The 27,952-nt window shown below is 39.7% G+C and overlaps 1 protein-coding gene across 5 annotated transcripts in view; it reads right to left on the reverse strand.

Moving 5' to 3' along the window:
* PIP5K1B (phosphatidylinositol-4-phosphate 5-kinase type 1 beta) overlaps nt 1–27,952 on the reverse strand; it is a 385,124-nt gene that overhangs the window by 55,886 nt on the left and 301,286 nt on the right. For 4 of the 5 annotated variants that reach the window (XM_057498597.1, XM_057498594.1, XM_057498595.1 and 1 more), the window contains one exon: nt 23,537–23,654. In XM_057498597.1, the coding sequence (XP_057354580.1) occupies nt 23,537–23,654 (118 nt within the window). Of the gene's footprint in view, nt 1–13,370; nt 14,101–23,536; nt 23,655–27,952 lie in introns of those variants that run through there. The other variant, XM_036928408.2, reaches the window with a different exon arrangement.

Here is a 27,952-nt window from a genome sequence, read left to right on the forward strand (position 1 = left end):
CCATCTAGTGCTGCCCCTCCAAAATACACTGAAGAGATGGTTTGTGGGAGGTCTATTCTCTCAGCTTTTGCTTATCTTGAAATTGTTTAATCCCTTCTTCAGATTTACATGATAATCTTGCCAGGTAGAGTATTCTTGGTTCGAGGCCGTTCTGTTTCATTGCATTAAATATATCATGCCACTCCCTTCTGGCCTGTAAGGTTTCTGTCTGCTGAAAGCCTGATGGGTTTTCCTTTGTATGTTGTCTTTTTCCTCTCTCTCTCTGCTTTAGAAAGTCTGTCCTTATCTTTGATCTTTGCCATTTTAATTATTATATGTCTTGGTGTTGTCTTCCTTGGGTCTCTTGGGTTGGGAGATCTGTGCTCCTCCATGGTCTGAGACTATCTCCTTCCCCAGATTGGGGAAGTTTTCAGCAATTATATCATCAAAGACACTATGTATTCCCTTTTCTATATTCTTCTTCTTCTGGTACCCCTATAATGTGAATATTGTTCTGTTTGGATTGGTCACACAGTTTTCTCAATATTCTTTCATTCCCAGAGATCCTTTCTTTTCTCTGTGCCTCAGCTTCATTGTATTCCTGTTGTCTAATTTCTATTCCATTTATCATCTCCTCTACTTCATCTAGTATGATTCTAAATCCTTCTATTGTATGTTTCATTTCAGATACTGAATTGTTCAACATTTGTGTCTCATACCTGAATTTCTCCCTGAGTTACTGAATATTTTTCTGAAGCTGTGTGAGCATGTTTATGATTTTTATTTTGAAATCTTCTTCAGGAATATTGATGAATTTAGTTTCACTTGGCCCTCTTTCTGGTGTTTGCGGGATTTTGGTTTCAACCAGGTTCCTTTGACGTTTTGTATTTATAGGTGGTGCCCTCTAGTGTCCAGATGCTCTACTCTCTGGAGCTGCTCAGGCCCTGGAGTGATGTTGGGGATATCAGAGGAGCAGCACTGGTTCCTGAGGGGAGGGAAGAGCTACTTCTTACTTCCCGGGTGCTGTTCCTGTCTCCATTTCCAGAACCAGTGGGCCAAGTGCACAGGTGTAAGTTTCTATGCTTTGCGTTTGTAGCTGCCATAAGCAGGGCCTCCCTCTGGCTGGCCTGATGGCAGGGCAGGGGCTGCTGGTTTGCAAGGTAGTGCCAGCTGGCTAGGAGGAAGGCTCAGCAGGCTGCATGTCACAGTGTGGGGTCTCAGAGCTGAGTAGCCAGCTAGGAGGATGGAGCCCCTGAAGCTCCTGAAAGTTCCCAAACTTCTGGGTAGAGTGCGCTCGGATAATTTTGTCAACCTGTCCTTTTTCCTGAGCAGCAAGGTCTGTGGAATCCTTGCCCCTTTAGCAGCCCTCCAGTTGTTAGGAAGTTTTTCAAAGTTCCCTCCTTTCTTTTGTCCCAGAGCAGCCTGATGTGGATCCCTTTTTTCCACAAGCAGCTGGAATCTCAATCTCTCCTTGTATGCTGCCTGTCTTAGCTTTCCAACCCCACTAATTGCCTGGACAATTTTGTCCACCTGTGCTTTCTCCTGAGCAGTAAGCTCTGTGAAATCCTTTGTCCCTTTAGCAGTCCTCTTGCTATTGGGAAGTCTCTCAGAGTGCCTGCCTTTCTTTTCTCCTGGAGTTGCTGTTTGTGAATACCTGTTCTCCACAAGCAGGTGGAATATTGGTCTAAGTATTTTACCTGTTTGAGCTTTCCAACCCCAGTAATCTCCAGAGCACCATGCAACGTAGGTTCGTGCTCCCAAAGCAGATCTCCAGGGCTGGGTGTTCAGCAGTCCTAGGCCTCCATCTCCTCCCTGCTCTGTGTCTCTTCCTCCTGCTGGTGAGCTGGGGTGGGGGAAGGGATTGGGTCCCGCCAGATCATGACTTTGGTATGTTACTCTGTTCTGTGAGGTGTGTTCTTTTCTCCAGGTGTATGCAGTCTGGTGCAACCTTCTTTCCTGTTGCTCTTTCAGTATTAACTGTATTTTCATATTATATGTGGTTTTGGGAGGATGCCTCTGTCTCACCTCTCATGCTGCCATCTTTAATCCTCCACCTCTAATGTATTCTTTATTTCATTTATTGAATTCTTCATTTCCCACTGGTTCTTTTTTAGTTTCCCTCTTTGTTGTCATCCTTGAGCTCCACCATTCTTCTCTCAAGTCTGGTCAGCATCTCTGTAACCATTGTTTTATTTTTTTTCCATTTTTATTTATTTATTTATTTATTTTTGAGAGGGCATCTCTCATATTTCTTGATCAAATGGTTGTTAACCATTAACAACAATAAAATTCTGTACAGGGGACTCAATGCACAATCATTAATCCACCCCAAGCCTAATTTTCATCAGTCTCCGATCTTCTGAAGCACAACGAACAAGTTCTTACATGGTGAACAAATTCTTACACAGTGAGTAAGTTCTTACATGGTGAACAGTGCAAGGGCAGTCATCACAGAAACTTTCGGTTTTGATCACACATTATGAACTATAAACATCAGGTCAGATACGAATATTCGTTTGATTTTTATACTTGATTTATATGTGAATCCCACATTTCTCCATTATTATTATTATTATTATTTTTAATAAAATGCTGAAGTGGTAGGTAGATACAAGATAAAGGTAGAAAACATAGTTTAGTGCTGTAAGAAAGCAAATGTAGATGATCAGGTGTGTGCCTATAGGCTAAGTATTAATCCAAGCTAGACAAGGGCAACAAAACATCCACAGATGCAGAAGATTTCTCTCAAAACGGGGGGGGGGGGTGAGGTTCTAAGCCTCACCTCTGTTGATCCCCAATTTCTCACCTGATGGCCCCCCTGCGACTGTGCCTATCTTAGGTTGTTCCTCCCTTGATGAATCTTACCTGTCTCTGGCTAACCAGTCATCTTCTGGGGCCATACAGGGAAATGTAAAGTTGGTAAGTGAGAGAGAAGCCATATTGTTTGAAAAGGTTAGCTTTTTACTTCTTTTCAGATTTATGCCCTGTGGGTTTTATGCCCAGCATTTGTCTTGAGGTATCTTTACCACTTGGAAGAATTATGATACTCGGTAAATTCGATATGAGGCATGAATTCTACTGAAGGGTTGTAATTAGGAAGGAAGAAGAAAAGCTATAGAAGTAGCAGATGGAAGAAAACATGGGAAGATTGGTTATTCCTTTGACATATCTTCTTGTAGAGTAACTTCAGCATGTATAGGTTTTAAACTACTAATTAAATTGCGCACACACATTAACATAATAGGAATACAGTTACATAACCAAAGCAGACCTACAATTGCCAGCCATCTCCAGTGAAACTAAGAAAACCAGTTAGGCACCCTAAGCATTTGTGAAAACTTATCAATGATATGATGGATATTGTCTAACTGAATTTGAATAGTTTGAGAAAAATCAGACAATTTAAAACAACACATTCCTGGGAACTGTTCACATCCCATATGTTCTTTTAACAGTAGATAGTCTGTAGTCTCACGATTTTGGAGCGCTGCAACTTGCACTTCTCCTAATTCTTGGTTGAGTTCCAACAGTATAGATCCAGTCAAATTTGTTATTTTACTGTATGCACAGGCCAGCTTAGATATCTCCCCCTTCATTCCAATGGCAATTCCAGGAACCAGTGGGATGAATGCAGCTACAACTGCACCAGCGCCAGGATCTTTGTTGACGTTTTTTGATGATCATCTTCTGGAATGACTCTTCCAGAGTATGTTGATGTTGGAACTTCTTCTTCATATCATATCTTAGTTCGTTTTCTGGGTAGCCAAATTAGGCTTTGATCCTCTGTATAAACACAAACAGACCCTTTGCCCACACTTTGATATGCCCTTTATACCACTGTGAAGAACTTATTGGAGGTCACCACACAGGAACTGCTTTTTTTTTTTTAAGAGAAAGGAATATTATCAGAAAAATGTACTTCCATAGCTGATCATCTGACACCCTTTAAATGATCAAAATTAAGGATATTTAAAGCATGCATTAATTGTTGATTTACAGTTAGTTTTATCCTATCAGGGAGTAATCGCCCTTTCTTTTTTTTTTTCTGTTATCATTAATCTACAATTACATGAAGAATATTATGTTTACTAGGCTCTCCCCTATACCAGGTCCCCCCTATAAATCCCTTTACAGTCACTGTCCATCAGCATAGCAAAATGCTATAGAATCACTACTTGTCTTCTCTGTGTTATACAGCCCTCCCCTTTCTCTCCCCCTTTATGCATGCTAATCTTAATACCCTCCTTCGTCTTCCCCCCCTCATACCTTCCTACCCACCCATCCTCCCCAGTCCCTTTCCCTTTGGTAACTGTTAGTCCATTTTTGGGTTCTGTGATTCTGCTGCTGTTTTGTTCCTTCAGTTTTTCCTTTGTTCTTATACTCCACAGATGAGTGAAATCATTTGGTATTTCTCTTTCTCCGCTTGGTTTATTTCACTGAGCATGATACCCTCTAGTTCCATCCATGTTGTTGCAAATGGTAGGATTTGTTTTCTTCTTATGGCTGAATAATATTCCATTGTGTATATGTAGCACATCTTCTTTATCCATTCATCTACTGATGGACACTTAGGTTGCTTCCAATTCTTGGCTATTGTAAATAGTGCTGCGATAAACATAGGGGTGCATCTGTCTTTTTCAAACTTGAGTGCTGTGTTCTTGGGGTAAATTCCCCCTTCGCGAGGCACTGGGTTCTTGCAGGTGTGGATGTGGTCTGGATGTTGTCCTGTGTCCTCTGGTCTCTATTCTAGGAAGAGTTGTCTTTGTTATATTTTCATAGATATATGTGGTTTTGGGAGGAGATTTCCGCTCTTCTACTCATGCCACCACCTTGGCTCCGCCTCTCTGTAACCATTGTTTTAAAAGGTAGATTGGTTAACTCTATTTCATTTAGTTTCTTTTTCCCCTTGGTTTTTTTCTTGTTCTATCCTTTGGAGCATATTGCTCTGTCTAATTTTGTTTTATTCTATGAATTAGTTGAAAGTCTCACCCCAGTTTTTAAGGATTGGCCTTGTATTGGGAGATCCTCTGGGTGCTACGTGTGCCCAGTGGCTTTGGCTCACTGGAGGATGAGTGAGCATGGTCCTGGGGGTGTGGTCTGCAGGGTCAACTGGAGCACCTGGGTCCACACTGGTGGCGTCTGCACTAGTGGAGGATGGTGGGCCAGCTGCAGGTCAGGGAACACTCCCAGTAACTCCCGGATTGGTGCCAGCTGAGTCCCTTGTGTCCCCTCACTTGCAGACTGGTGCATATTCTGGACTTCTCTGGGAAATTCCAGAGTTGTTATCAGCCAGGTCCCACTTGTGCAGTTGCAGCAGGCCCTGTGCACACTCACCTGTGGGCCATTGCATACTCTGGACTACTTTGGGGAATTTTGGGGTTGTTGTCAGCAGGGTCCCACTGGCAGAGTGGCAATAGGACCTGTGCACCATCCCCAGTGGCCCCTTGTGATCTGTGGGGATCTCGGTAGAACTGTGGATTCATCAGAGTCTGGGGTCCCACTGGCAAAATGGCAGAAGGTTCTGTGCACACTTTACAGAATTCATTTATTAGTTTTAACAGTTCAGTGCAGTCTTTAGGGTTTTCTATGTATAATGTCATCTGCAAATAGTGTGTCTTGCTTCTTAATTTTCATCTGCTTGTATAATGCTCATTTATTTTCTTGCCTCATTGCTCTTGCTAGGACTTTCTATACCAGGTGGAATAAAAGTGGTGAGGGTGAGCATTCTTGTATTTTTCCTGATCTAAGAGGGAAAGCTTTCAGCTTTTCACCATTTAATATGACAGGCTTTTCATATATGGCATTTATTACATTGAGGTACTTGTTAGACGAGGTCATCAAGAGGACAGACCTGATCTCCATTTGACCCATGAGCTGATCCAGGCAATCCCAGGCTCCTTATCACCTCCCCTATTTTAAGATGTATGTTCTGACCACCATTCCCATTCTAGGAGCTGTTCCAAGGATGTAGTCTTGAGAGAGTAATTTGTTCTTGAGACTATCTGGACTGTATACATGGCTAACACTGTTAAGGCCTGTATACAAACTTTTAAGTTTCTGTTGGACTGCTGAAGAGATCTATTTATCTTTAGGTTGCCTATGACAAGATTCATAGGTAAGTTCTCTTGCTTATTGAAACTGTCACCTAACACCTTCAGACTCTCATTGCCCTCTGTATATGGAGCCACTTTTGAATTTTGCTAAGGGAACTCCCAAGGTTATGAACTAATGGTACCTTCCCTTCATACTCTGTTGAGAGCTGTTATCACAAATGGGTGTTGAATTCTGTCAAATTCCTTTTTGGCCTCCATTGTCATGATCATATGATAGTCATCCTTTATTTTGTTAACATGGTGTATCACTTTGATTTTGCATATGTCGAACAATCCTTGCATTACTGGAATAAATTCCACTTGATTATCATATATGATCCTTTTAATGTGTTGTTGAATCTGGTTTGCTAATGTTTTGTTGAGGAATTTTGAATCCATATTCATCAGGGGTACTGGCCTGCAATTTTCTTTTCTTGTAGAGTTCTTGCCTGGTTTTGGTATGAGATTAAATCTGGCACTGTCAACTAAATTTGAAAGTGTTCCCTCCTCTTCTAAATTTTAGAAGAGTTTGAGAAGGATTGGTATCAGTTAGTTAAGAGTTTGTTAGAATTCACCAGTGAAGATATCTGGTCTGGAATTTTTTGTTTGTTGGGCAGTTTTTGATTATTGATTCATTATCTTTACTAGTAATTGACCTATTCAGATTTTCTTTTTCTTCCTGATATAGTCTTAGAAGAATATATGTTTCTAGGGATTAAGCCATTTCTTCTAAGTTGTTCAATTCGTTGTTGTGCACCTGTTCATAGTAGTCTCTATGATTATTTGTATTTCTGTGGTGTGAGCTGTAACATCTCTTTTGTTTCTTATTTTATTGGGCTCCTAGCTCCTTTTTTCTTGGTGAGTTGAGCTAGATGTTTGTCAATTTTGCTTATCATTTTGAAAAGCCAGCTTTTGGTTTCATTGATATTTTCTATTTTCTTTTCAGTTTCTATTTTATTTATTTCACTCTTATTTTTGTTACTTCCTTCTATGTAGCTTGGGTTTAGTTTAAAATTCTCTAGTTGCTTAGGTGTAAAGTTAGGATGTTTATTTGAGGTTTTTCTTATTTCTTAATGTAGGCATTGATTGCTATAAATTTCACTCTTAGAACTGCCTTTGCTAGAGCTCATAAGATTTGGTAGGCTTTTTGTCCATCTTCAGTTATATCAAGATCCTTTTTGATTTTCTGTTTGACTCACTGTTTGTTCAGGAGTATGTTGTTTAATCTCCATGTATTTATGAATTTTCCAGTTTTCTTTTATAATGGACTTCTTTTTTATTTAAAATTTTATTTTTATTATTTTGGCCTTTGACTTAATCTTTTTGACATTTTTAGACCATTAGGTTCAGAAATGATGCTCAGTATAATTTCAACTTTCTTAAAATGATTGACTCACTTTGTGGCCTAACATATGATCTATCCCAGAGAATGTTCCATGTACACTTGAAAAAAATGTATATTCTTTTAGATGAAATGTTCTACAATTGTTATGTCCACTGGTCTAACTTATAGCTTAAGTCCACTGTTTCCTGATTTTTTTCTGGATGATCTATCCACTGATGACAGAAAGGTTTCAAAATCCCCTAACATTCCTGCATTTCTCTTTTTCCCTTTAGGTCTGTTAATATTTGCTTTATATATTTAGTGCTCTATGTTGGGTGGGTGCATAAATATTTACCAATATTATATCCTCTTGTTGGATTGCCCTCTTAATTATATAATGATATTTTTTGTGTCTTCTTACAGTCTTTGTCTTAAAGTCTTTAAAATTTTTTCTATTATAAGTATAGCTACCCCAGCTTTCCTTCAGTTTCTATTTGCATGTAATAACTTTTTTCCATCCCTTCACTTTCAGTCTGTGTGTCCTTAAAACTGAAATGTCTCTCATATGAAACACAGATTAGGGTCTTATTTTTTTATTTTTTCCATTCAGCCATTTTATGTCTTTTGATTGGAGAAATTAGGCCATTTGTATTTAAAGTAATTATTGACAGGTAAGGACTTATTACTACTTTGTTTTCTGGCTGCTTTTCATTTGTTCCTTTTTTCTTGCTCTCTGCCTTTGTGATTTGATGATTTTCTGTAGTACTATGCTTAGATTCCTTTCTCTTTATCTTTTATGTATCTACTATAGATTTTTGCTTCATGGTTATCATGTGGCTCACATAAAGCATCTTAGAGCTGTAATAGTCCTTTTTAAGATGAATATTTTAAAATCAACTAGCTAAAATTTTTTGAAAATTTAACAGTAAAATTGAATTTTTTTCTGTGGGTGAACAGTCCTATGAGTTTTAACACATATGTAGTTTAGTCTAACTACCAACACAATCAGCATGCAGAACAGTTCCATAATACATAAAATCCATTCAGTAAAGGAAAGATGGAAAATAATTCTGACATAGATAATTTTATTCTACCTTCACATTTAATTAGTTTTTCAGGTTAATTTTAAATATTTACTTGGCTACGGCATAGTAGACAGTTACTTAATCAAACACTAACATAGGTATTGCTGTGAAAATATTTTGTAGATGGAGTTAAGGTCCATAATCAGCTGACTTTAAGTAAAGGAGATTACCTTTGATAATATGGGTGGGCCTCATATAATCAAGTGAAGACCTTAAGGCAAAAACTGGTTTCCTGGAAAGGAAGAAATTCTGCTTCAGAACTGCCCACCAACTCATGCCTGAGTTTCCAGTCGGTCAACCTGCCCTATGAATTTCAGACTTGCCTTTCCCTATAATCATGTGAGCCAGTATCTTTAAATCTCTTATCTAGATCTATGGCTCTCCTATTTCTCTGGAGAACTCTAATATATAGAGTATAGAATTATAAGTTAGAAATAAATTTCTCTCAGGATTTGGAAGGCATGGCTGCATTTGTTTTTTAGCTTTCAGTGATGCTGTTGAGAAATCTGATAAAATTCTGGCCCTTGAACCTTTACATAAAATTATTTTTTACTCTCTGAAAGCTTATAGAATCTTGTCAGCATCCTTGGTGTCTCAGATTGCATGATCACATTTGTTTTCATCCATTTTGCTGGGCACTCAGAATACCTTTCAGTCTGGAAACTCAGGTCCTAGTTCTGGGAGAGTTTCTTGAATTCTTTCTTTGAAAGTTTCCTTTCCTCCATTGTCTCTGTTTTCTCTTTTCAGCAGCCCTATTATTGGACAATTGGATCTAGTGGAACAGTTTTCTAATTTTCTTACTCCTTTTCTCCTATTTTTAATTTCTTTTGGATATTTCTTCCACTTATGTTCCAATTACTCTCTTAGTTTATAATTTCTACCATCATGCTTTTAATTTTGAAGAGTTGTCTTCTGAATGTTCATTTTTTAAAATACGATAATTTCCAATACATTTTGTTAAAGTTGTCATTGTTTTTGAAACAATATTTCAAAATTTGTTAGGACTCAGTAATAAAACTCTGAGCCACATTTTTTGTAGGAAATTACTGTTCATTCTACAAATTATTTTATGTGTATACTGCTACATAGGTCAATATTTTAAATTATCATTTATAAATTTATAACTTCTTTTAAGTTTACATATTACTACATAATTTTACACACTGTAAAAATAAAATATCATAATGCAGTCTTAAGAAAACAAACTTCTGAGATTCTATATAGACTTTTTAATTTACCCTTTTATGTAACCTTCTACCTACTTCCTGTGCTGCAAACACACAACCATCATCAGGCTTTATTTGCCCAAAGTAAAAGTCCATTTTTGATTGAAGTAGTGCTATTTATGAAAGTGCCAACTAATATCCTTTTACACTAGCAAATAAACTATCACTATCAATCAGTAGAATCAGCACTGAGCCAGCATCACTTTAGAACTTTTTATGATGTGCTTTTCCTAAAAATATTTTTAACATTTTTATATTTTTTAATAGTAGCTAGTGTAGTTACTGTCAACATAGAAAGATATTAAGAACTATTGACTATATTCTCTATGCTGTACTTTCATCCCTATGACTAATTTATATTATGATTGAGATTTTGTGCCTCTTTATCCCTTTGATCTATTTTACCCATCCACCAGCCCCTCCCCATGGTAACCACCCAGTCACTTCTTAGTGTCTATGACTCTGTTGCTCTTTTGTTCATTTTGTTTTGTTTTTAGATTCCACATATCAGTGAAATCATATGATATTTGTCTTTCTCTACCTGGCTTATTTCAGTTAGCATACTAACCCTCTAGATACATCCATGTTGTTGAAAATGGCAGGATTTCTTTCTTTTTTGTGGCTGAATAATATTCCATTTATGTGTACCACATCTTCCTTTTTCTTTTTTTACATTCTGTCTTTATATTTTAGGCCAGAATTCAGAAATGTGTTTTGCAAAGTGTCAAGTACAACCAAAACAGCTTAGTAAGACTGCCTGTGTAGCACATCCTTCCAGTAACTTACCTCTTGCAAAAAAAAGTTTTCAAGCTTTCTTTGCATCTGCTTAGATACCACATCTTCTTTATCTGTTTGTCTACTGATGCACACTTTGGTTGCCTTCATAATTTGGGTACTGTAAATAATTAGGCAATAAACATAGAGGTGCATTTATCTTTTTGAATCAGAAATTGTTTTCTTCAGGTAAATTTCTGGAAGTGGTATTACTGGGTTGTATGGTATTTCTATTTTAAGTGTTTTTGCAGAGCCTCCATACTGCTTTCCACAGTGGCTACACCTTACATTCCCACTAACAGTGTAGGAGAGTTCCTTTTTCTCTACATCCTCGCTAACCCTTGATACTTCTTGACTTTGGATAGTGGCCATTCTGATTGGTGTGAGGTGATATTTCATTTTGGTTTTGATTTGTATTTCCCTGATGATTAGTGAAATGGAGCATCTTTTCATGTGCCTGTTGGCCATCTGTATGTTTTTGGTAAGATGTCTGTTCAAGTTCTTTGCCCATTTTTCAGTTGTTTGTTTGGTTTTGAATTGTATGAGTTCTTTATATATTTTGGGTATTTGCCCCTTATCAGATATATCATTTGTGAATATATTCTCCCATACTGTAGGTTTCCTTTTTGTTTTTTTCACGGTTTCCTTTGCTGTACAGAAGCTTCTTAGTTTGATATAGTCTTGCTTGTTTTTATTTCCCTTGCCCAGAGAGACATATCCAGAAAAAAATTCCTCATGCTTATGTTTAAGAAATTTTTGCCTATGTTTTCTTCTAAGAGTTTTACTTAGGTCTTTAATCCATTTTGAGTTTATTTTGGTGTATGTGTTAAACAGTTATCCAAATCATTACCTTGCATGTAGCTGTCCAGTTTTCCCAATATCACTTGCTTTGAAGAGGCTGTCTTTTCTCCATGGTATATCCTGTCTCGTTTGTCATAGATTAATTGACCATATATGGGTGGGTTTATTTCTGGGCTCCCTATTCTGTTGCATTGATCTATGTGTCTGAAAGTGCATTTTTGTAGCAGCATCCTGATCATGAATTCCATATAACTTATTATATCTGAAGATATAATGGTAATTTTTTTGAAGTTTACTTCTTACAGCCCCTCAATTCCCAGCAGTGATTTTCTGTTTGTCTGTATTTAGGTTTCAGTCTCATTTTAAGAGGATTTGCTTAGATGTTTTGTAATCCTTGGTTGAGTGCTCATTAAGAGAGGGGACTAAATGCTGTGAACACTGGTAAGGTGGCGGTGTTGAGCTGAACTTTTTGGAGGGTGCCCTGGGTGAGTCAACTGTAAGGGAATCTCTAATGTTATTATCTTTGACTGTTCCCTCTTGGTAAAATAACTACGTAATTTGTGGTCCAAAATGGAACATTTTTGATAGTGAAAGTATGTACTGTTGTTATGCCTGAGTATCAGGTATAAACTCAAGACTATTCCAAGTAATTGGAGGATGGTTACCTACTTCCTCATAGTGAAATATATTTCTCAGAGAAAATTCTTCCATGTCAAGTATCAGTGCTAGAAGTTAAGTTGTCTGCATCTAGGAGCTGTTTGGAGGAAGAGGTCTTGGGGTCTCATCATTTGGGCATGTTTATAGCTCCAAATTGGGAGCAACCCAAATGCCAGTGAGCAATAGAACAGAAATTACATTCTATTAAGCATATAATACAATTAAATACTATGCATCAATGAAAAAGAAATGAGCCTGCACTATACACTACAAAATGAATTAATCTCACATGGTGTTCAATGACAATACCAACAAAAAGTCAGATAAAGCCTATATACTGTATGAGTCCACTTATATGTAGTTCAAGAAAGGGTAAAGTAATCCATGATGAAAGAAGTCACAATAATAGTTACCTTTGGGACCTATGGGGAGGCATCAATTCCACTAATGGCACTGAGGGGGAGGGGGCATGGAAAAGCCTATAGGTTAGATAATGGGTAGGTTTACAAATGGGAGGGAGAAGAGTGGATTCCAGCTAGGTAAACCCTTGTAATGAGTATAGGTTTTGCCAACACATATGGGTAATAGGGATAGAGAAGTAGAGAATCCTCAGTAAACCACTTTAGCAGAGTACCCTGTTGACATCCCAACCCAGGATAAACTTCCAGCACAACTCTGCAGGTGAAATTACTGCCTACTCTGAGTAACCACAGCTCTAGGATGCATTTACAAAAGTTCATACAATATTTGCTTATAAGAATCAGCTTGCTTTAATTGAAAGTATTTTATACTGAGCATTTTGCTCATCAGGATTGTCCTTCTGCAGCCTTGATCATTTTGCTTTCTAAAGATATTTTCCCCTGCAGTATATGATTATGCAGCCCCTTCAGCCTCTGCTGCTTGGGACATTCATGAGACTGTAGAGATGAGCTAACTGCTGAAAATATTTGCTGCCCCTTTCTGTTGAGTCAATTCCTATGTATATACTTCACAGTCCTCTGACCTCAGTGTTTTTCATGTCATTTGCTCTGGCCAGTGGAATGTGAGCAGAATTTCTGTAAGCCACATCTAAGCAAAAGCTTTATAAGCTCCTATCACTTGGTTCCACTATTACTTTTTTTCTTCTGCCATACAAGTGGGATGTCCTTGATAGGAGCTGCTCTGGATCTCCCATCCGGAGATTTTGCGATTTTTGTTACCACAGCATAACATGGTGGAAGCTAATACACCAAGATATGTGGGAAAGTCTCTTGAACAAGTTGTGCAGAATCTAATAGAGTCTTTTCTCAGGGACCAAAGACTTTTCATCTGTCATGAGAGTCAGTTTATTTAGGATTCCTGAATATCCAAAAATGCAGAATGTCTAAAATTTCTTTTTGATTAATAAAAATGTAAAGACCATAAACTATTAGAATTAATATACTACCACAACTGAGAACAAAATATTTTATTTCTCAATAAAACTATAGTTTACAATAGTATTTACTAAATAAATTATATAATTTCTCTTTTACAAGCAATAAACTAAATCACAAATATTTCAAAGACAGTGTATGTACACAACATAAGGCCTTTTATAAATAGCTTTGCTTTTCTCATTTCACTAGTAAACAGTGAAAAAGTCTTTATAGAAGTTAGTTTTCTATAAAGAATATGCAGACCTATTACACGGATCTTTATATGAAACCAACTGAAACTGTTAATGACATGGGCTATGATTGTAGTTTTGCAAAAAGCAGAATTTATACTTTACCATTTTGCATGGATGAAATTTTTTTAAAAATATAAGATTAAATATGTTGTTTGTGTATAATCACTGGATGCATGCAAAAGGACTTAACGTAAGTGTCAATTGGAAAATAGCACTTCCAAGTCCAAAGAGGTGATTGGCAATTGTATAGAAAACAGCTTAAATATAGTTCATGCAGTTCTTCACAGTTCAGCAAGCAACAGCAAGAGATAAATAGTGTGGTATTTTTCACATCACATTTGCTGGTCAGCTTAGCTGACATCTTGCAAACTCCTAAGTCCAGTTGATTATTCGTCTGTGTGTAGCAGGGTTCAGCTGAGTTCCTCTGGGTAATTCTGGAGTGGAGAAACTTCTCTCCCACAAATGTGTTCCTGTCTCATCCATCTGCTTAGGTGGTCACCATTTTCCCTTACTGGGTGGGGGAAAAGAAAGCAGCTGTAAGACTATGTTTTGGCATCAACTTATAAACTGCTCCTCATGTGTGGGAACACAAGTTCATTACTTCTCCCAATGACTGGTGCCTGAGGTAGAAGTGGGGTGCACTAGGCTTGGGATTCTTCTGCAATGATTAGCATAGCACATGCTTCTCTGCTGGATGCACACATTAGTCACACCAAGGTTTACCAGGTTCCTCCCACATCACGGCACTGAGCTAGGGGATCAGAGGGAAACAATGCTGGCTAGGATGCAATCCTGCCCTCCAAAGGCACAGGGCTTTTGGGGACGTGCTGTGGTGCATCAGGCCTGAAGCCAATCAAAACAACTTGAACGTGGTCCTGAACTCATGAATGCTGTGTTCACTTTCAAGCACCATCCCTATGGCCAGGGAGAAGAATATGTTCAGAAAATATTTAAAGGAAAATGGTAGCCATTTAAGGTCAGAGGCAGGTCACTCAAATTTGCAGAGGCCAGTTTCCTTCAGTCTGGAAGTGCTTCCTAACCAGAGCAAAGAAATGAGTTGGCCCTGGAGGAGGGTGGTCGCTGTCACCGAGGGAGGAGGCTGAGGCAGCCGACCCGGAACCCAGGGGCTCTTGGTATGTGATGGCCAGGCCAGAGGACTCAGGCAGTTGTGGGTGGGCTGTCAGGTGATCGCAAAGTTCCTCTTCAACCACAAGTTGCTATTTAAAATACTGTTGATATCACCAAGTGACACAGAGTGTGGTAAATCGTTCCTGTTACTAAACTGCTTTCAGATAGTGGTTTGGGTATTTTGGTGTTTCTTATAAAATCAGTTAAATTTATAATTCAGAGAAAAACCAAACAGGACCTTACAAAAATGCTCTCCTTAGTATTAAAAACTAGTTAACTAGTTGTTTCCAGCTCTGATCATAAAAAAAATCCTTCATATTCACTTAGTAAGCATTTTTTAAAACTGAGAATGTTGCACAAGTTCCAATAAACCTCCACTCTAACCCCCCAATATACAAGAATTTCAAAGTTGAGTGAGAACCGTTAACTCTATCCATGTTGTCATGTAATCCTGAGATGATACAATGGGTTGTGTGAAAGTACCCATTTTGCACCAATTTAAAATCCCAGTAAAACAAGGTAGGCTGATAAGTCTTTTAAGTTTTCTGCAGATTCTGAAGGCACAGGGTCTCCTTGCGTGGCCTCAGTGAGACACCTACAGAAAGCAATTTTACTATCCATTATTTATATGAAATGTGCTGTAATTTTCCTCTTTTCAAATTGTAACATACTAGTCCTATATTACGCATCACTGAAGAGATATGAGCACCAGCTGTGAACCCTAGAAAGACACTGCTAGCTTTGAAATGTGATACATATACAAGCCCCTCCAGTTCTCCAATACCGAAGGTGGTGTAAGGCTTCAGGGTATTATTGCCTGAAAGACTAGCAACTTCTTTTGAGGTGTACTGAGATTTAACCCTCTCCTGACCAGATAGCTTCAGAAACAGAAATGGGAACTGGTGCTTTCATAAGAGAACCCAGCCAGATCTCGGAGCTGGGATGAGGGAACATTTCAGCTTTGTCACCAACTGAACTGCTATGCATGTGCGTCCACACCATCACTTCCCTGCAAAGATGCCAGGGTTTCTTCCTGGCTCATTTCCAACCCTCCCTTTTTTCCAACCTTTTCCCTGAAACACATACCCACTCAATCTATTGCTTAAAAAGCATATTTAGTCAATCATTTCATAAGATCTAGAATGTAGCGTGAGGGGATTTCAGGGTATAGTTGAAACAAAAGGCAGGGTGTTGTGGCAAACTGGCCAAGAAGAACAGCACTGGGTAGTCATGGAGTCTGTACATTCTGTGAGTCCTTAGCCCTCTGGGGTGATGTTCTTTTTTAACTACAACTACCTCAGGGTTCAGTCCCAGGGTCCCACACAAGCAGGATCTTCTCTGTCTGGTGTCCAAGCACACCCTCATTTTAGTTTCATTTTGAATTTTTTGCTAACATGCTTCTGAGGAAAGCATTGGTTTTTCTACAGAAAGTCCCTTATTTCCTTTTCCTACACTAAGCCACTGATTCTGCCCACAATTCCTGACTTGTTTTCCCTAGCCCCGCTCTGCTTCCTTTTGATTTTCTATTCTTATTCTTTTGGCTGATGTTCCTTCTCTTGCCCTAATGGCACATCAACTCCTCCTGCCTCACTCCACTTCTTTCAGTGTACCCAGCATCACCACACATGCACATAAAGGCTGCACATGCTCCAGCCTAACATCATTCCTTTGGCTCTCAAGTCCCCTCCATCTCTAGGTTCACCTAGTTTGCTTTCTCAGAAATCTATGAATTTCAAACACAAAGCAGCTACCATTGGGCTCTGGGAAATGGAGTCTTCTGCTTTTCTATTTTAAACCTAAGTCTCTATAGTTATATTATATTCATTTCCATGTCACCTTGGGAGTTGCTTCACAACTTGGGGACAGATGTGGGGGGTACTTCTCTCTGTCTAATAGCAGCAGGAATCCAAAAGCTCACCATTTTCTTAGGAGGTGAAATGACTGGCTATGCTAGTGCTACAGCGAGCCGGACACAGTGTTATGAATGGGGTCAAATCACTGCTAAGGGATTTCATAGATGAAAGGGATTTTAGAGAAGGTTGGGTCCAAATTTCCTACCTTCACACTTCAAAAATATTTCAACTCAGATCAGAACTGAAGTTAGTCTTTCCCAAGAAGCAGGGACTGTAGGTCTTTAACCAAGAAGCCTTGAGGCAGAAGGTGGGACATGGAACGTCCTTGAGAGGTATGCACAGTTTGGATGAAAACTGCCATGCTGTGCCCAATCTGGTAGAATGTTTGTTAAAGTCTGGGGTGCTGGCAGCACATGGAGTGCCAGGTCTCCTGCCAACCTGCAAACACTCTATCAAAGCATTCCATGCCTATACCTGGCAGATCGCTTACTGATAAGAGGAGAAAAGACCTGAGGAAAAAGCTGGCACTTGTTGCGGAAGTCTCACAGGAGGGATTTAGGATTATGGCCTCTCGTTTCAGAACTGTTAGTGCAGCAGCAATGTTTTAACACAGTTCCCTGCCTGATTAATGTGTTTTCCAAAGACCCGCAGGATGCCTGTGGACATCAATGATTTACACAGGCTGACAATTGTATAGTGACCTTTCCAGCACTCCAGTGACTTCTGCTAATTGTAAATCCAAATGGTTACCTTATCTAATAGATCATATAGCCTTTGGGCTGCAGGTGAATTCACGCTGACCCCTGCTTCTGCCACATTTGGAAAATGTTGAGGTCCCGGTGTCATTGGAAGAGAAGCACTGCCTTCTGGGAGGCCACTGGCTTCTCTTTCACCTCCGCAGAAGGAAAGCATAAGATGCCAGAGGCCCCAGCCATAGTCTAGCGTAGGAACTAGAGGCTGCACCCTCAGCTAGCCTTCCTCCTCTTAGCATTTTTATTGGTACCATTTTTATTTAAAAAGCACACAATAACCATTAGGAATTTTGCAGCATGGAGCACTGCCAAAGAGGCTCAGCAGGCTGGCCTTGATGGACGAGAGGGGCACGTGGGCATCCTTGGAAAGGTTAGCACCGGCACTTGCACACCTGACTGGGCCAACTTGAAAGGTGGTAGATGCTGGGCCTGTCAGAGGAGCTGCTCTGATGTTTAAAGGAGGATATGATAAAGTACGAGGAGGGAACAGCCAATTGTGGGGTACAATCGCCCTTACTAGGTTTTAATGCAGGGACTTCTATCACGCCTTATCCTCCTTGGTCAGAAATGTTTTTTTACCAGCAGGTGGCAATAGTGTTTGCTGACAGCAGGAACATAGCCAGAAACCCAATTCATAAACGAGTGCGGGAGGAGCCTCCTGGGGTTCAGCTCAGCTTTGCTTTACATTTGAAGAAAAAAGCACTTGATTCTAACTGGGCAACTAGCTCAGGAGGGGATCCTGCAAGAATATCAAAATTCTTGTTTATGTCTAATACAGAAGAATTTATAAGACACTTAGAGTTGAAGTACCTTGTCAACAAGTTTGGTGGATTTCAGCCCTGGAGGTTTGGGGAGCTTTAAAAAGCACCAATACCCTGGGCCACCCTCAGAAATTTTATTTCTAACACACAATGTCCCCAGCAGGTGACTGTTCATCTTCCTGCCTCCATAACTGTGAGACAGTAAATTTCTGTTGTTTAAAGCCACCTGGTGTGAGTACTTTGTTTTAAGGCAGCACTAGAAAACTAACACAGGTGGAGACAAACCCAAGGGAAGGCGAGAGTCTTCAGGTCTGTGCGCCTGAGTGCCCCTCACACCATTCATCACACTCAGGGAGGCCTTATATTTTTATTCACTGTACAGTACTTATGCATCCTCCCTTCTACCAAAATTTCCAATTTCTCCTCTGACCCCAGGATAGAGAGAGAGGTATACATGAGGACAGCCCTCTTCCCTAGGCCCACAGTTAGAATTTAAACTTGCTTTCCCTGAAGTTCTCATTTGTTTCTAACCTAGTTCCTTTTGAATTTGCTACTTGTTCCCTGCAGGCTGAGGGCAAGGTAGACCCCAAGTTCCCACCATTAGAGACCGCTCTTCCTCAAACACTCTTCTCAAGAGCTAGAAAGGCTCAGGAGACTAGCAAACACTGGCTTCCTGTGATAAGGGGGAAGCCAGAAATAGATATCAGAGAAGCAAGATGAGATTGTAGGGAAGGAAAGGGAGAAGCCAGTGTTAGGAGGTGAAGAACAAAAAATAATGGGACTACTCATGAAGGGCCTGCATGTAACAGGAGACTTAAGCTCAAGAGCAGAATCCAAGCGGGCCTGTGAGGCCTCGATTCACTGTAAAGCTAGGCCCTAATAGAAAAAAAATCTACCAGCCCTGAAGACTGTTATTCAACTGCTAACTGAAAAGCCAGTATGCCTTTATAACCCCAGTTCCCTAAGCTAATCCTCAAACAGTAATTCAATACTGTTTGTTTAAAAAAAAACAAAAACCTATGGGTGACCTCCTAATCCAGGCTGATAATTGCCTCATGATCTGAAATCTGCTTGTTCAGCACTGGAATCACTGGTAGAAGCCGTGCGGCTCAGGAAGTGGCATCCATGTTTTCAGCTCTCCCACATCTTAGAAATATTATCTGGTCAGTGACTGAAGGGGGCCAAGTGTTTCTGGGGATGAACAGAGGGTCCTACTTTACTCTTTCTGAAATCTCTTCATTTCTCATCAATATGGCAGAAGGAAACCGCATTCTGGTTAAATGCCTTCTAAGCCAAACGCAGGGTTTGCCTCTTCTCCTCCTTTGCTCTCACTAAAATCTACGAAAAGCCCAAGCAACATCTTTGATTGGTGGGGATTCTATATCTCTGCTGAGAAGCCGTAGAATTGCCTCTGTTTCAAATCAACATCTCACAGCAGCCAATCCCAGCTCAAGTAAGGAGTAAGTCATTACTTGCAATGCCGATGGAGTCAAATCCAGAAACGCAGCCTCCCTCCTTGCCAAGAAGTTATACTGAATTTTTTAAGACCCTCGTGACCTAATATAAGACGTTTTCTTTTCTCATACATGATAGTATGATAAGCTGTTAATTCAGCCATTTTCCCTTCTCTGCCACTCTTGGGCCCGTGATCAAAGAGTGTTATTAACCACCCTAAAGACACATTAAATAATCAAGCTCCCAGCAGCTGCACGCTAGAGCACAAATTCCCAATACCAGCATGGCTGAAAAATTTTGCCTGGGCCCGCAACTATTTTTTTAGAGACCCATCAGGATGAAAGTACATATTATTGGGAGGATGTTAAGACAGAAAGTGTAAAAAGAAGGGGCATAACCTCAGGACTAAACCATAGAAGCAAGAAAAGTCCCAGAGTTGTGGCAGCCATGTTACAAACTTCATTATTAAAAAACCGATCCCATTATCTCCCACTTACCTATCCACTCCCAACCAGTCATAAAAGGGCACACGCGGCATTTTTCAGCTGCCATGGATTTCTTGGTTCTTCCTTTTCTCATTAATACCAAACTGCATTCTATATCAGGCAAAGAATCTGCCTTTGGAACTGAAATAGCAGTTGCCGGGCCCATGTAAATGCCTTAGAATATCTGGGACTATCCGAAATGTGGACTACAGCTCTATTATGAAGACTGAATGGTTGCCCATTTGAAGTTGGTAGAGCCTGCTCATCTCTGTTGTATTTTTTCAAATACATAATCTGTGTCATCAACTAAAAATTCAATGGAAAACACATCTTTGGTCACTAGGTAAAACATCTTCCAAAACACCCCCCTTGATTCAATATTTGCAAAGGAATCAGAGAGGCTGGAACTCTACAGCATAAAGGTGAATGGCCTTTTCAAAGCAGTGCAGGATAGCTAGGGACATGGAGCCTGAATCAAATGCTGTAATAAGGATGATGGAATGATTAGCTGCCTTTTAAGGTCAACCTATCCTTTTAATTTCATGTCAAATCACAGGAAAAAGGACAGTTGGCCTGATTTGCATGCACATAATATGGATGGATCCTTAAAAGGAAATTTCGTATGCTATCTGGTGTGCACAAATCATTTGGGTTTAAATCCTATATATTTCTTAAGGCATATAAACAACATTATACATTAGTATATACACAATAGCACCAGGGGATTAGGTTCCTATCAACAGAGAAATGCTGAATTTTGAGGAGAAACATTAGGAGAGAAATTTGTGTGGCTGTTAACACTGAACACAATGTCATCACAGAAGTTTCAAACTGCCCTTCAAGTGAGGACGGCTGTCATTAAAAGGATGCCAGTTAGATAAAGAGGAAGGAGAGACAAAGTTGTAAGGTAAGACTGGTTTTCCCTTCACTTTTTCATAGTGTAGAGGTAAATGATAATATTGAAGGGAGGGCAATGAGCTGTATCCTTTCAGTCCTGGAAGAGCATGCAAAACAAAAAAAGTTTCAGCCTGAAAGCACACCCTGGAATTGCAAGTTAGTGGTGCAGAACTTTCCAGATGTATTGCCATGAAACTTAAGTTTAAATACTATGAAGGTTTATGATAGAGGATGTGTGAAGTGGCAAAATTTGGAGAAACAACTGCTTCATCTCCACATGCCTCAATTTTCTTGACTGTAAAATGGAGCTACTACCCTGGCCTTGTTGAGGGGATTAATGAATTAATACATACAAAGTACTTAGGACGGTGTCGCCAATGGAGGAAACCCTGAAATGTTTAATAGCTTACTGTTATTAGCTACAAAATAAGATTAGGCTAGATCAGCTTTTCTCTAAGCTTGGTGAGAAACACTTCCACTGTCTTGTTACCATTCCCACAGCTTGACTCTCCGCTCCTTGTCTTGTTACCATTCCCACAGCTTGACTCTCCGCTCCTTTTCCTCTCTTGTGCTTGTGACCCACAACAAATGCCGGGCTGGGAAAGCTAATCAGACCATGCAGCAGCCAGCTAACCGTCCGCACTCTCTCTTTAGTTCTAAACTGCCATGATTCCTTTACTTCTAATGGGCCCTCAAGTGTTCTCAAAACAGCCAACAATTAACACTGTGGCTTTCCCCTGTAGCCTTGGAGGTAAGCATTATCCTTTTCTGAAATGCTTTGCTTCTCAGTGTCAAACAAAGGCATAAATAAGCAATACAGTTAGGTACTAATAAAACCAAATAAAACCCAAATAAATATTTATAAGAATACTCCTAACACCAATACTGATAACAATCAAAATCACTAATAAGACAACCTTTCTACCAAAGGAATAAACAGATAAGGAATTGGCACCAGGATGGCTATTTAACCACCTTGTGATTTTACATTCTGCCATTACCAAATGCCCCCAGGTGGCGCAAACCTTGATTTTGTAAAGATACACACAAGTGGCATAAATTCTTAGCTCATGAAGAATAGATTTCACTGTCTTTTGAGATTTTCTGATTTCTATCTCTTTCAAACTTACCATGGCACCAAAAAAACCCCCCAAAACCCCACTCTAATGTTTCTTTCTATTTAATTTCCTCTCCCTTGGGTTGTGAAGAGGAACCGTCTCTTCTGTAAGGATTTTACAATATACTATAACTTGTCTTTTTAAAAGTGGGGGCTCTGTGGGGAGGGGCATTTCTCAGTGGAAAAAAAGTCTGTGTGGGCTACCACCAGGATATTCAGGGGTGGTTAAGCCCTTCACAATGGTTGGTGTGTGTGTGTGTGTGTGTGCACGCGTGTGTGCACGCGTGTTGCTATTTATATACTGGTGCCAGAGGTATCAAGGGAAGCCTATCTGAGAAGGAGGTGTTTGGACTGAGACCTGAAAGAAGTGAGGAGCAAGCATGGGACAGCCGAGGAAGAGTGTCTTGAAGTAACAGCAAATGCAAAGGTCCTGAGGCAGGAATGTGATTAGTCTGCGGAAGGAATACTGAAGAGGTCAGTGTGGCTGGAATGGCATTGACAAGGAGGACGCAGGCAGAGGTGGGGAAGACACTAGAGGACTTTGGGGTGAAGAACAGCATTTAGGGTGACTGATGTCTGCAAAGTAACATGAGAGAATATAGCTCTAGGCTGGGGGACATGGAGAAGCGTAAAGTGGGGGTGTGGGGATGTGCTGCTATGAGACACACACCCAGTGGAGTTGATTCCTAATGTCAAGCTTGCATACCAAGAGCTCAGGCTGGGAAAAACCTAAGAGAGTAGAAAATCCCCATTTCATATGATTTTGGGCAGGTGTACAAGGATGTGGAGAATGTGTGTGAGATGTACTTTGCAGGGAAAATACTCAGGCTCCCCTATTACAGTTTAGCCCATCAGGGTATTGTTCTAGACCTCATCTAATCAGTGAAGCCAACTTAATGCTGTAGACAACTTGACAGGCACTGTAGGGTGTTCACATACCTAATCACTCATGATCCACCAAGCCGCTTTTGAGGTAGGCATTATTTCTCTCCTTTGGAAAATAAGGACACATAGGCAGAGAGGTTCCTGCCCAGATCACACAGCTGGTTGGTGACTCCCCGAGGGAGGAAGTGAGCCAAAATTCTTTGGTGCTGAATTTGGATTCTTCCCACAACCCGGTTCTGTGCCTAAGCTACGAATTGATGAGGGCAGTATTCCCTAAATGAAGAAGACTCATACACAGGGGGTACAGTTGAGTCAAAGAAATTATTACTTTGTTGAGAATAACCCAGGAGCCCCACTTTGCCTCTTCATTAGGTGATTTGTTCTCTTACTATGTGTGGTGATTTAGTATCTCAGCCTAGATATTCTTCCGTGCAATTCTCTATATTACCTGTGGACTAACAGCTTGTGAAAAGACACACCATTTGCAGAAGTGACAGAATACTATTGTTTCTTTAAAACCTAAGCATGCCTAGTCTTACAGAACTTGTTCTCCTGTAAGCCATGGTGTGGGTCCATTCATAAACAGGAAGAAGAAGAAACTGAACGTTACTTACTAAATAGACGTCAAGCACAGAGGCATTATCGTCCTGCATTTCCAGAGCATTTGGCTCAGAAGTCAGGTGGACGGTCCCCTCTTCCAAGGTAAATGTTGAACTGGAAGGTAACCCTTTACTGGAGAAATAAAGAATAATAATGAACATGTGGCCTCTAGAGGAAAATCCAAGGATATGTCCAATGTTGCAGCTGAAGAGGCTGAGCTGGGAAAGCTTTTCGGGATGAAAACAGTTAAGAGGTTGAAGGAACTGAGGTCACACCTGGAGATGTGCTCACTTGACTTGAAATAATTTGGTGTTACTAGTAGGGGGATTTTCTGTGTACTCCAGTGCACGAGACACTCCTTCACACATTTCTGAGAGGTGACTTGTGGGGCCCAGGCCTTGTGAGGGTGGACATCTGTGGAGCTAGACACCACTGGTCAGCTTTGCCACTGAATAGTCCGTTTCCACTGCTTAAGTTCTCCTCTTACTGTACTCAGGCACTGCTGATCTGTAAAACCTGTGCAGCATTAGCACTGATGAACTTTTCTAACTTTGTTTTTCTTTTTGGAGTTCAATTCCAACCATGCTTCTCAAATGTAAAGTCGAATCTCCTGGAGGGCTGGTGAAAACCCAGTTTCCTGGGCCCCACACCCCAAGTTTCTCATTCAGTTCCTCTGACCTGGAGTCTGTGAGTCTGTGTCTCCAACAAGCTCCCAGGTGATGCTCAGGCTGCTAGTCCAAGGCCTCCCCTGTTGAGTACCAACAAATCACATAAATACAGAGTACTGAATCCTGTGTGCTGTGAGGACAGCCTGGGGGTGTCCTTAGAGCAGAACAAGGACAGGAGCCACAGGGATACTGGAGAACCTTTATGACGGGAAAGAACCTTGTTTTGTCATGATATATAATCAGTGTTAACTGCTGCAGTAATTGGTCCATTTTAAAACATTTTCAAGAATTGAACTATGGCTGACATATAATACTGTGTTAGCCTCAGGTGCACAACATAGTGATTTGGCAATTATATACATTATGAAATACTCACCACTGTAAGTGTAGTTACCATCTGTCACCATACAAAGTTGTTATATTATTGACTATATTCCCTACGCTGTACTTTCCATCCCTGCAACTTATTTTATGCCTAGAAGTTTGTACCTTTTGATCCCCTTCACCTATTTCTACCCATCTCCTTGCTCCCCTCCCCTCTGTCAACCACCAGTTTGTGCTCTGTATTTACAAGTCAGTTTCTGGGGTTTTTTTGTTTAGTTTTTTAGATTATACATGTAAGTGAAACCATAGGGTATTGTTCTCTGACTTACTTCACTTAGCATAATACCCTCTAGGTCCATGCATGTTGTCCCAAATGACAAGATTTCATTTTTTATGGCTGTGTAATATTCTGTGTGTGTGCGTGTGTGTACACACATATGCATATGCACATCTTCTTTATCCATTCATCTATCAATGGACACTTAGTTGCTTCCATGTCTTGGCTATTGTAAATATTGTCACAATAGACACAGGGGTGTATATATAGAGCACTGCACTAATTTTCAAATCAGTGCTTTTGTTTTCTTTGGGTAAATATCCAGAAGTGGAATTGCTGGATTATATGGGATTTCTAGTTTTAGTTTTTGAGAAACTTCCATACTGCTGTCCACAGTGGCTGCACCATTTTACATTCTTACCAGTAATGTATGAGTTTTCTCTGCATTCTCTTTTCTCTGCATTCTCACCAATGCTTGTCATATCTTGTCTTGATACTAGCCATTCTGACTGGTGTGCGGTGAGATCTCAGTGTGGTTTTGGATCACATATCTCTGATGATTTGTAATGTTGAGTATCTTTTCATGTGTCTGTTGGCCATCTTTGGAAAAATGTGTGTTTTAGTTTCATGTAGCACCCACTGTATGTTATTGCTTTTGTTTTCTTTGCCTGGTGATACCTATCCAGAAAAACACTGCTAAGGCCAATGTCCTGACTGGTACATTTTGATAGCATTTCCATTGGGAATTAATTTAGGGGCTCAGGAGTACACAATTTTTTCCTGTACTGAAATATATGTTTTAAACCTGTGGAAATTTTCCATGTGATGGTTTTGCAGGAACACAAAATCTGCAAACAATGGTGGCAGAGTGATGTTGGTGTTAGAAGGGCTGGCCATCAGCCATGTGGAACAAAGCTGGCAGCAGGCTGTGGCACTCCCTGGGCAGCAGGCCTGGGAGCAGGAGTGCAGAAGACTGGCTTCTTCTCTCACCTTCCTCATTACCAGGGCCTGCTGCCCCTTCAAGGTTTAGCTTAGAGCTTTCTGCTTCTGGAAACTCTAGTCTAAAGTCAACCTCTGAGCTTCTTGTTTGATCCTCCCAGCTGGATGGAACATAGAGCCCTTTGTGCTTCCCTAGTCTGGGGACTACACATAATTCTATTTCTGTACATACTTACCTACTAACTAAGATAGGTGAACATAGTTAGGAATCCTGACCTTTTCAATATTAAAAAAACTTGTCAAAAGAATTATAAGGATCTTAATAAATCAGGTTCATTTGTGTTTTTCCTGATCATAAAAGATACAATGAAAAACTAAAAATACAGAGTACTAGTAAGAGGAAGGGGTGGGGAGGTTAGAATCTACTACAGGTTTTCCACTTAGTGATATTTGAGAATGTGGAAATAAGGGACCAAAATCACTTCACTTTGGCTTGCTAGATTTTTCTCTTTCTTCAATTCTGGACAGAGTAAAAAAAAAAAAAGACCCTCTTGCTTCTCAAAAACTTAAGATGGATTATACAATTTGGGAAACAGTCTGTTGTGATTGATTTTAAAGGGCAGGGTGAATGTGGCCTTTTTCCATTGAACTGTTGAGTTAATTTTGTAAACCTTCACAGATTTCTTGGGTTTAGTAAACCACCAGCTTTCAAGGGATGCTGCTTTGAGAGGAACTGTGTGGCCATGAACATTATTCAGATTAGTTTTGGGATCAAAAGCAAGGATGCAGTGATGGGCTTTAATTGACTTTTGCCTTTTAACTGCTAAGATATAACTTAATCCTCGTGTGGGCATAAAACAATTGTGGCTGGGTAAGCCTAATAGAAACAGGAATTTATTAAACATCAAAGCAAGAAACAGGTTGTCAGAAAATATCTGTATGTGGCATGATTTTTCTTCCTATATATATATATTTCTTTTAGTTCACATTTTATATAATTAAAATCTCTCACAGCTTCTGGGTTATTTTGTCAATGTTTATAACTTACTTGATGAGGTCCAAAACTAAGTTTCCCCCTTCTTGTCTGAGCTTTAAGTAGTAATATTTATTTATTTCCCTTAATAAGATTAAGGGCATAACAAAATTTTAAAAAGAAGAGCACTTCCAGAATATTCTCTTTTGTTAATGGTACTACATGTGGTACAAAATACAGCAAAAAGGAATCCCCTTCTTTCTCCTGCTCTCCTGAGGTCCAGAGTTCATTTCCCTAGACATAAACTCATTTTGCAAGTCTTTTCCAATCTAATATTTATCTTTTGTTTTTGGAAACTATGAGTAAGCCACTAGTTTAGTTAAGACAAATTAAAATAGAAAAGACAAAACAGAAAAAAAATTCTTTAGGATTTAATAGATACATTTATCAATTGTTTTAGGTAAAATACAACATGATCTCAGTAAAAAGATATGCCACATTTCCTCAGTATCACATGGTCAAATTTGATAAAATCAAACAGGCATCTTGAAAAAATAAATATTTGTTATGTACACTGTTTTTCATATGTATAAGAATAGTTTCCTTAGAACATTCTGAGCCTCATTATACATGGGGGACAAAAATGAGGCTCACTGTGTCCTGTATCCGGATTATATAAAGAACTATTAACACAATAAAAAGGCAAATAACCAAATACAAAAATAGGCAAAGGATCTGGGCAGATATTTCTCCAAAGGAGGTATACAAATGGGAAATAAGAATATGAAATGATGCGCAACATCATTAGCCTTTAGGGAAATGCAAATCAGGATTACAAAGATACCACTTCACATCCACTAGGATGGTTTGAATAAAAAAGACAGTCAATAGCAAGTGCTGGAGAGGATGGGAAGAAACTGAAGCCCTCCTGCCTGTGGATGGGAATGTAGCATGGTGGCTGCTTTGGAGAACAGTTTGGTATGTCCTCAAAGCAATATGAACCAGCATTTCCACTCCGAGGTACAGATCCAAATGAAAACATGCCCACACAAAAACTTGTGTGTAAGTGTTCACAGTAGCATTTATGCAGAATAGCAAAAAGTGGAAATAACCCAAATGTCCCCCAGTCAATGAATGGGTAAGTAATTCATATAGCAGATTATTATTCAACAGTAAAAAATAATGAACTGATATATGCAACAATGTGGTGAATCTTGAAAACATGACTGCCTTCTTCCATTTACCATAA

Source organism: Manis pentadactyla, chromosome 3, assembly GCF_030020395.1.
Source record: "Manis pentadactyla isolate mManPen7 chromosome 3, mManPen7.hap1, whole genome shotgun sequence".
NCBI lineage: Eukaryota > Metazoa > Chordata > Mammalia > Pholidota > Manidae > Manis > Manis pentadactyla.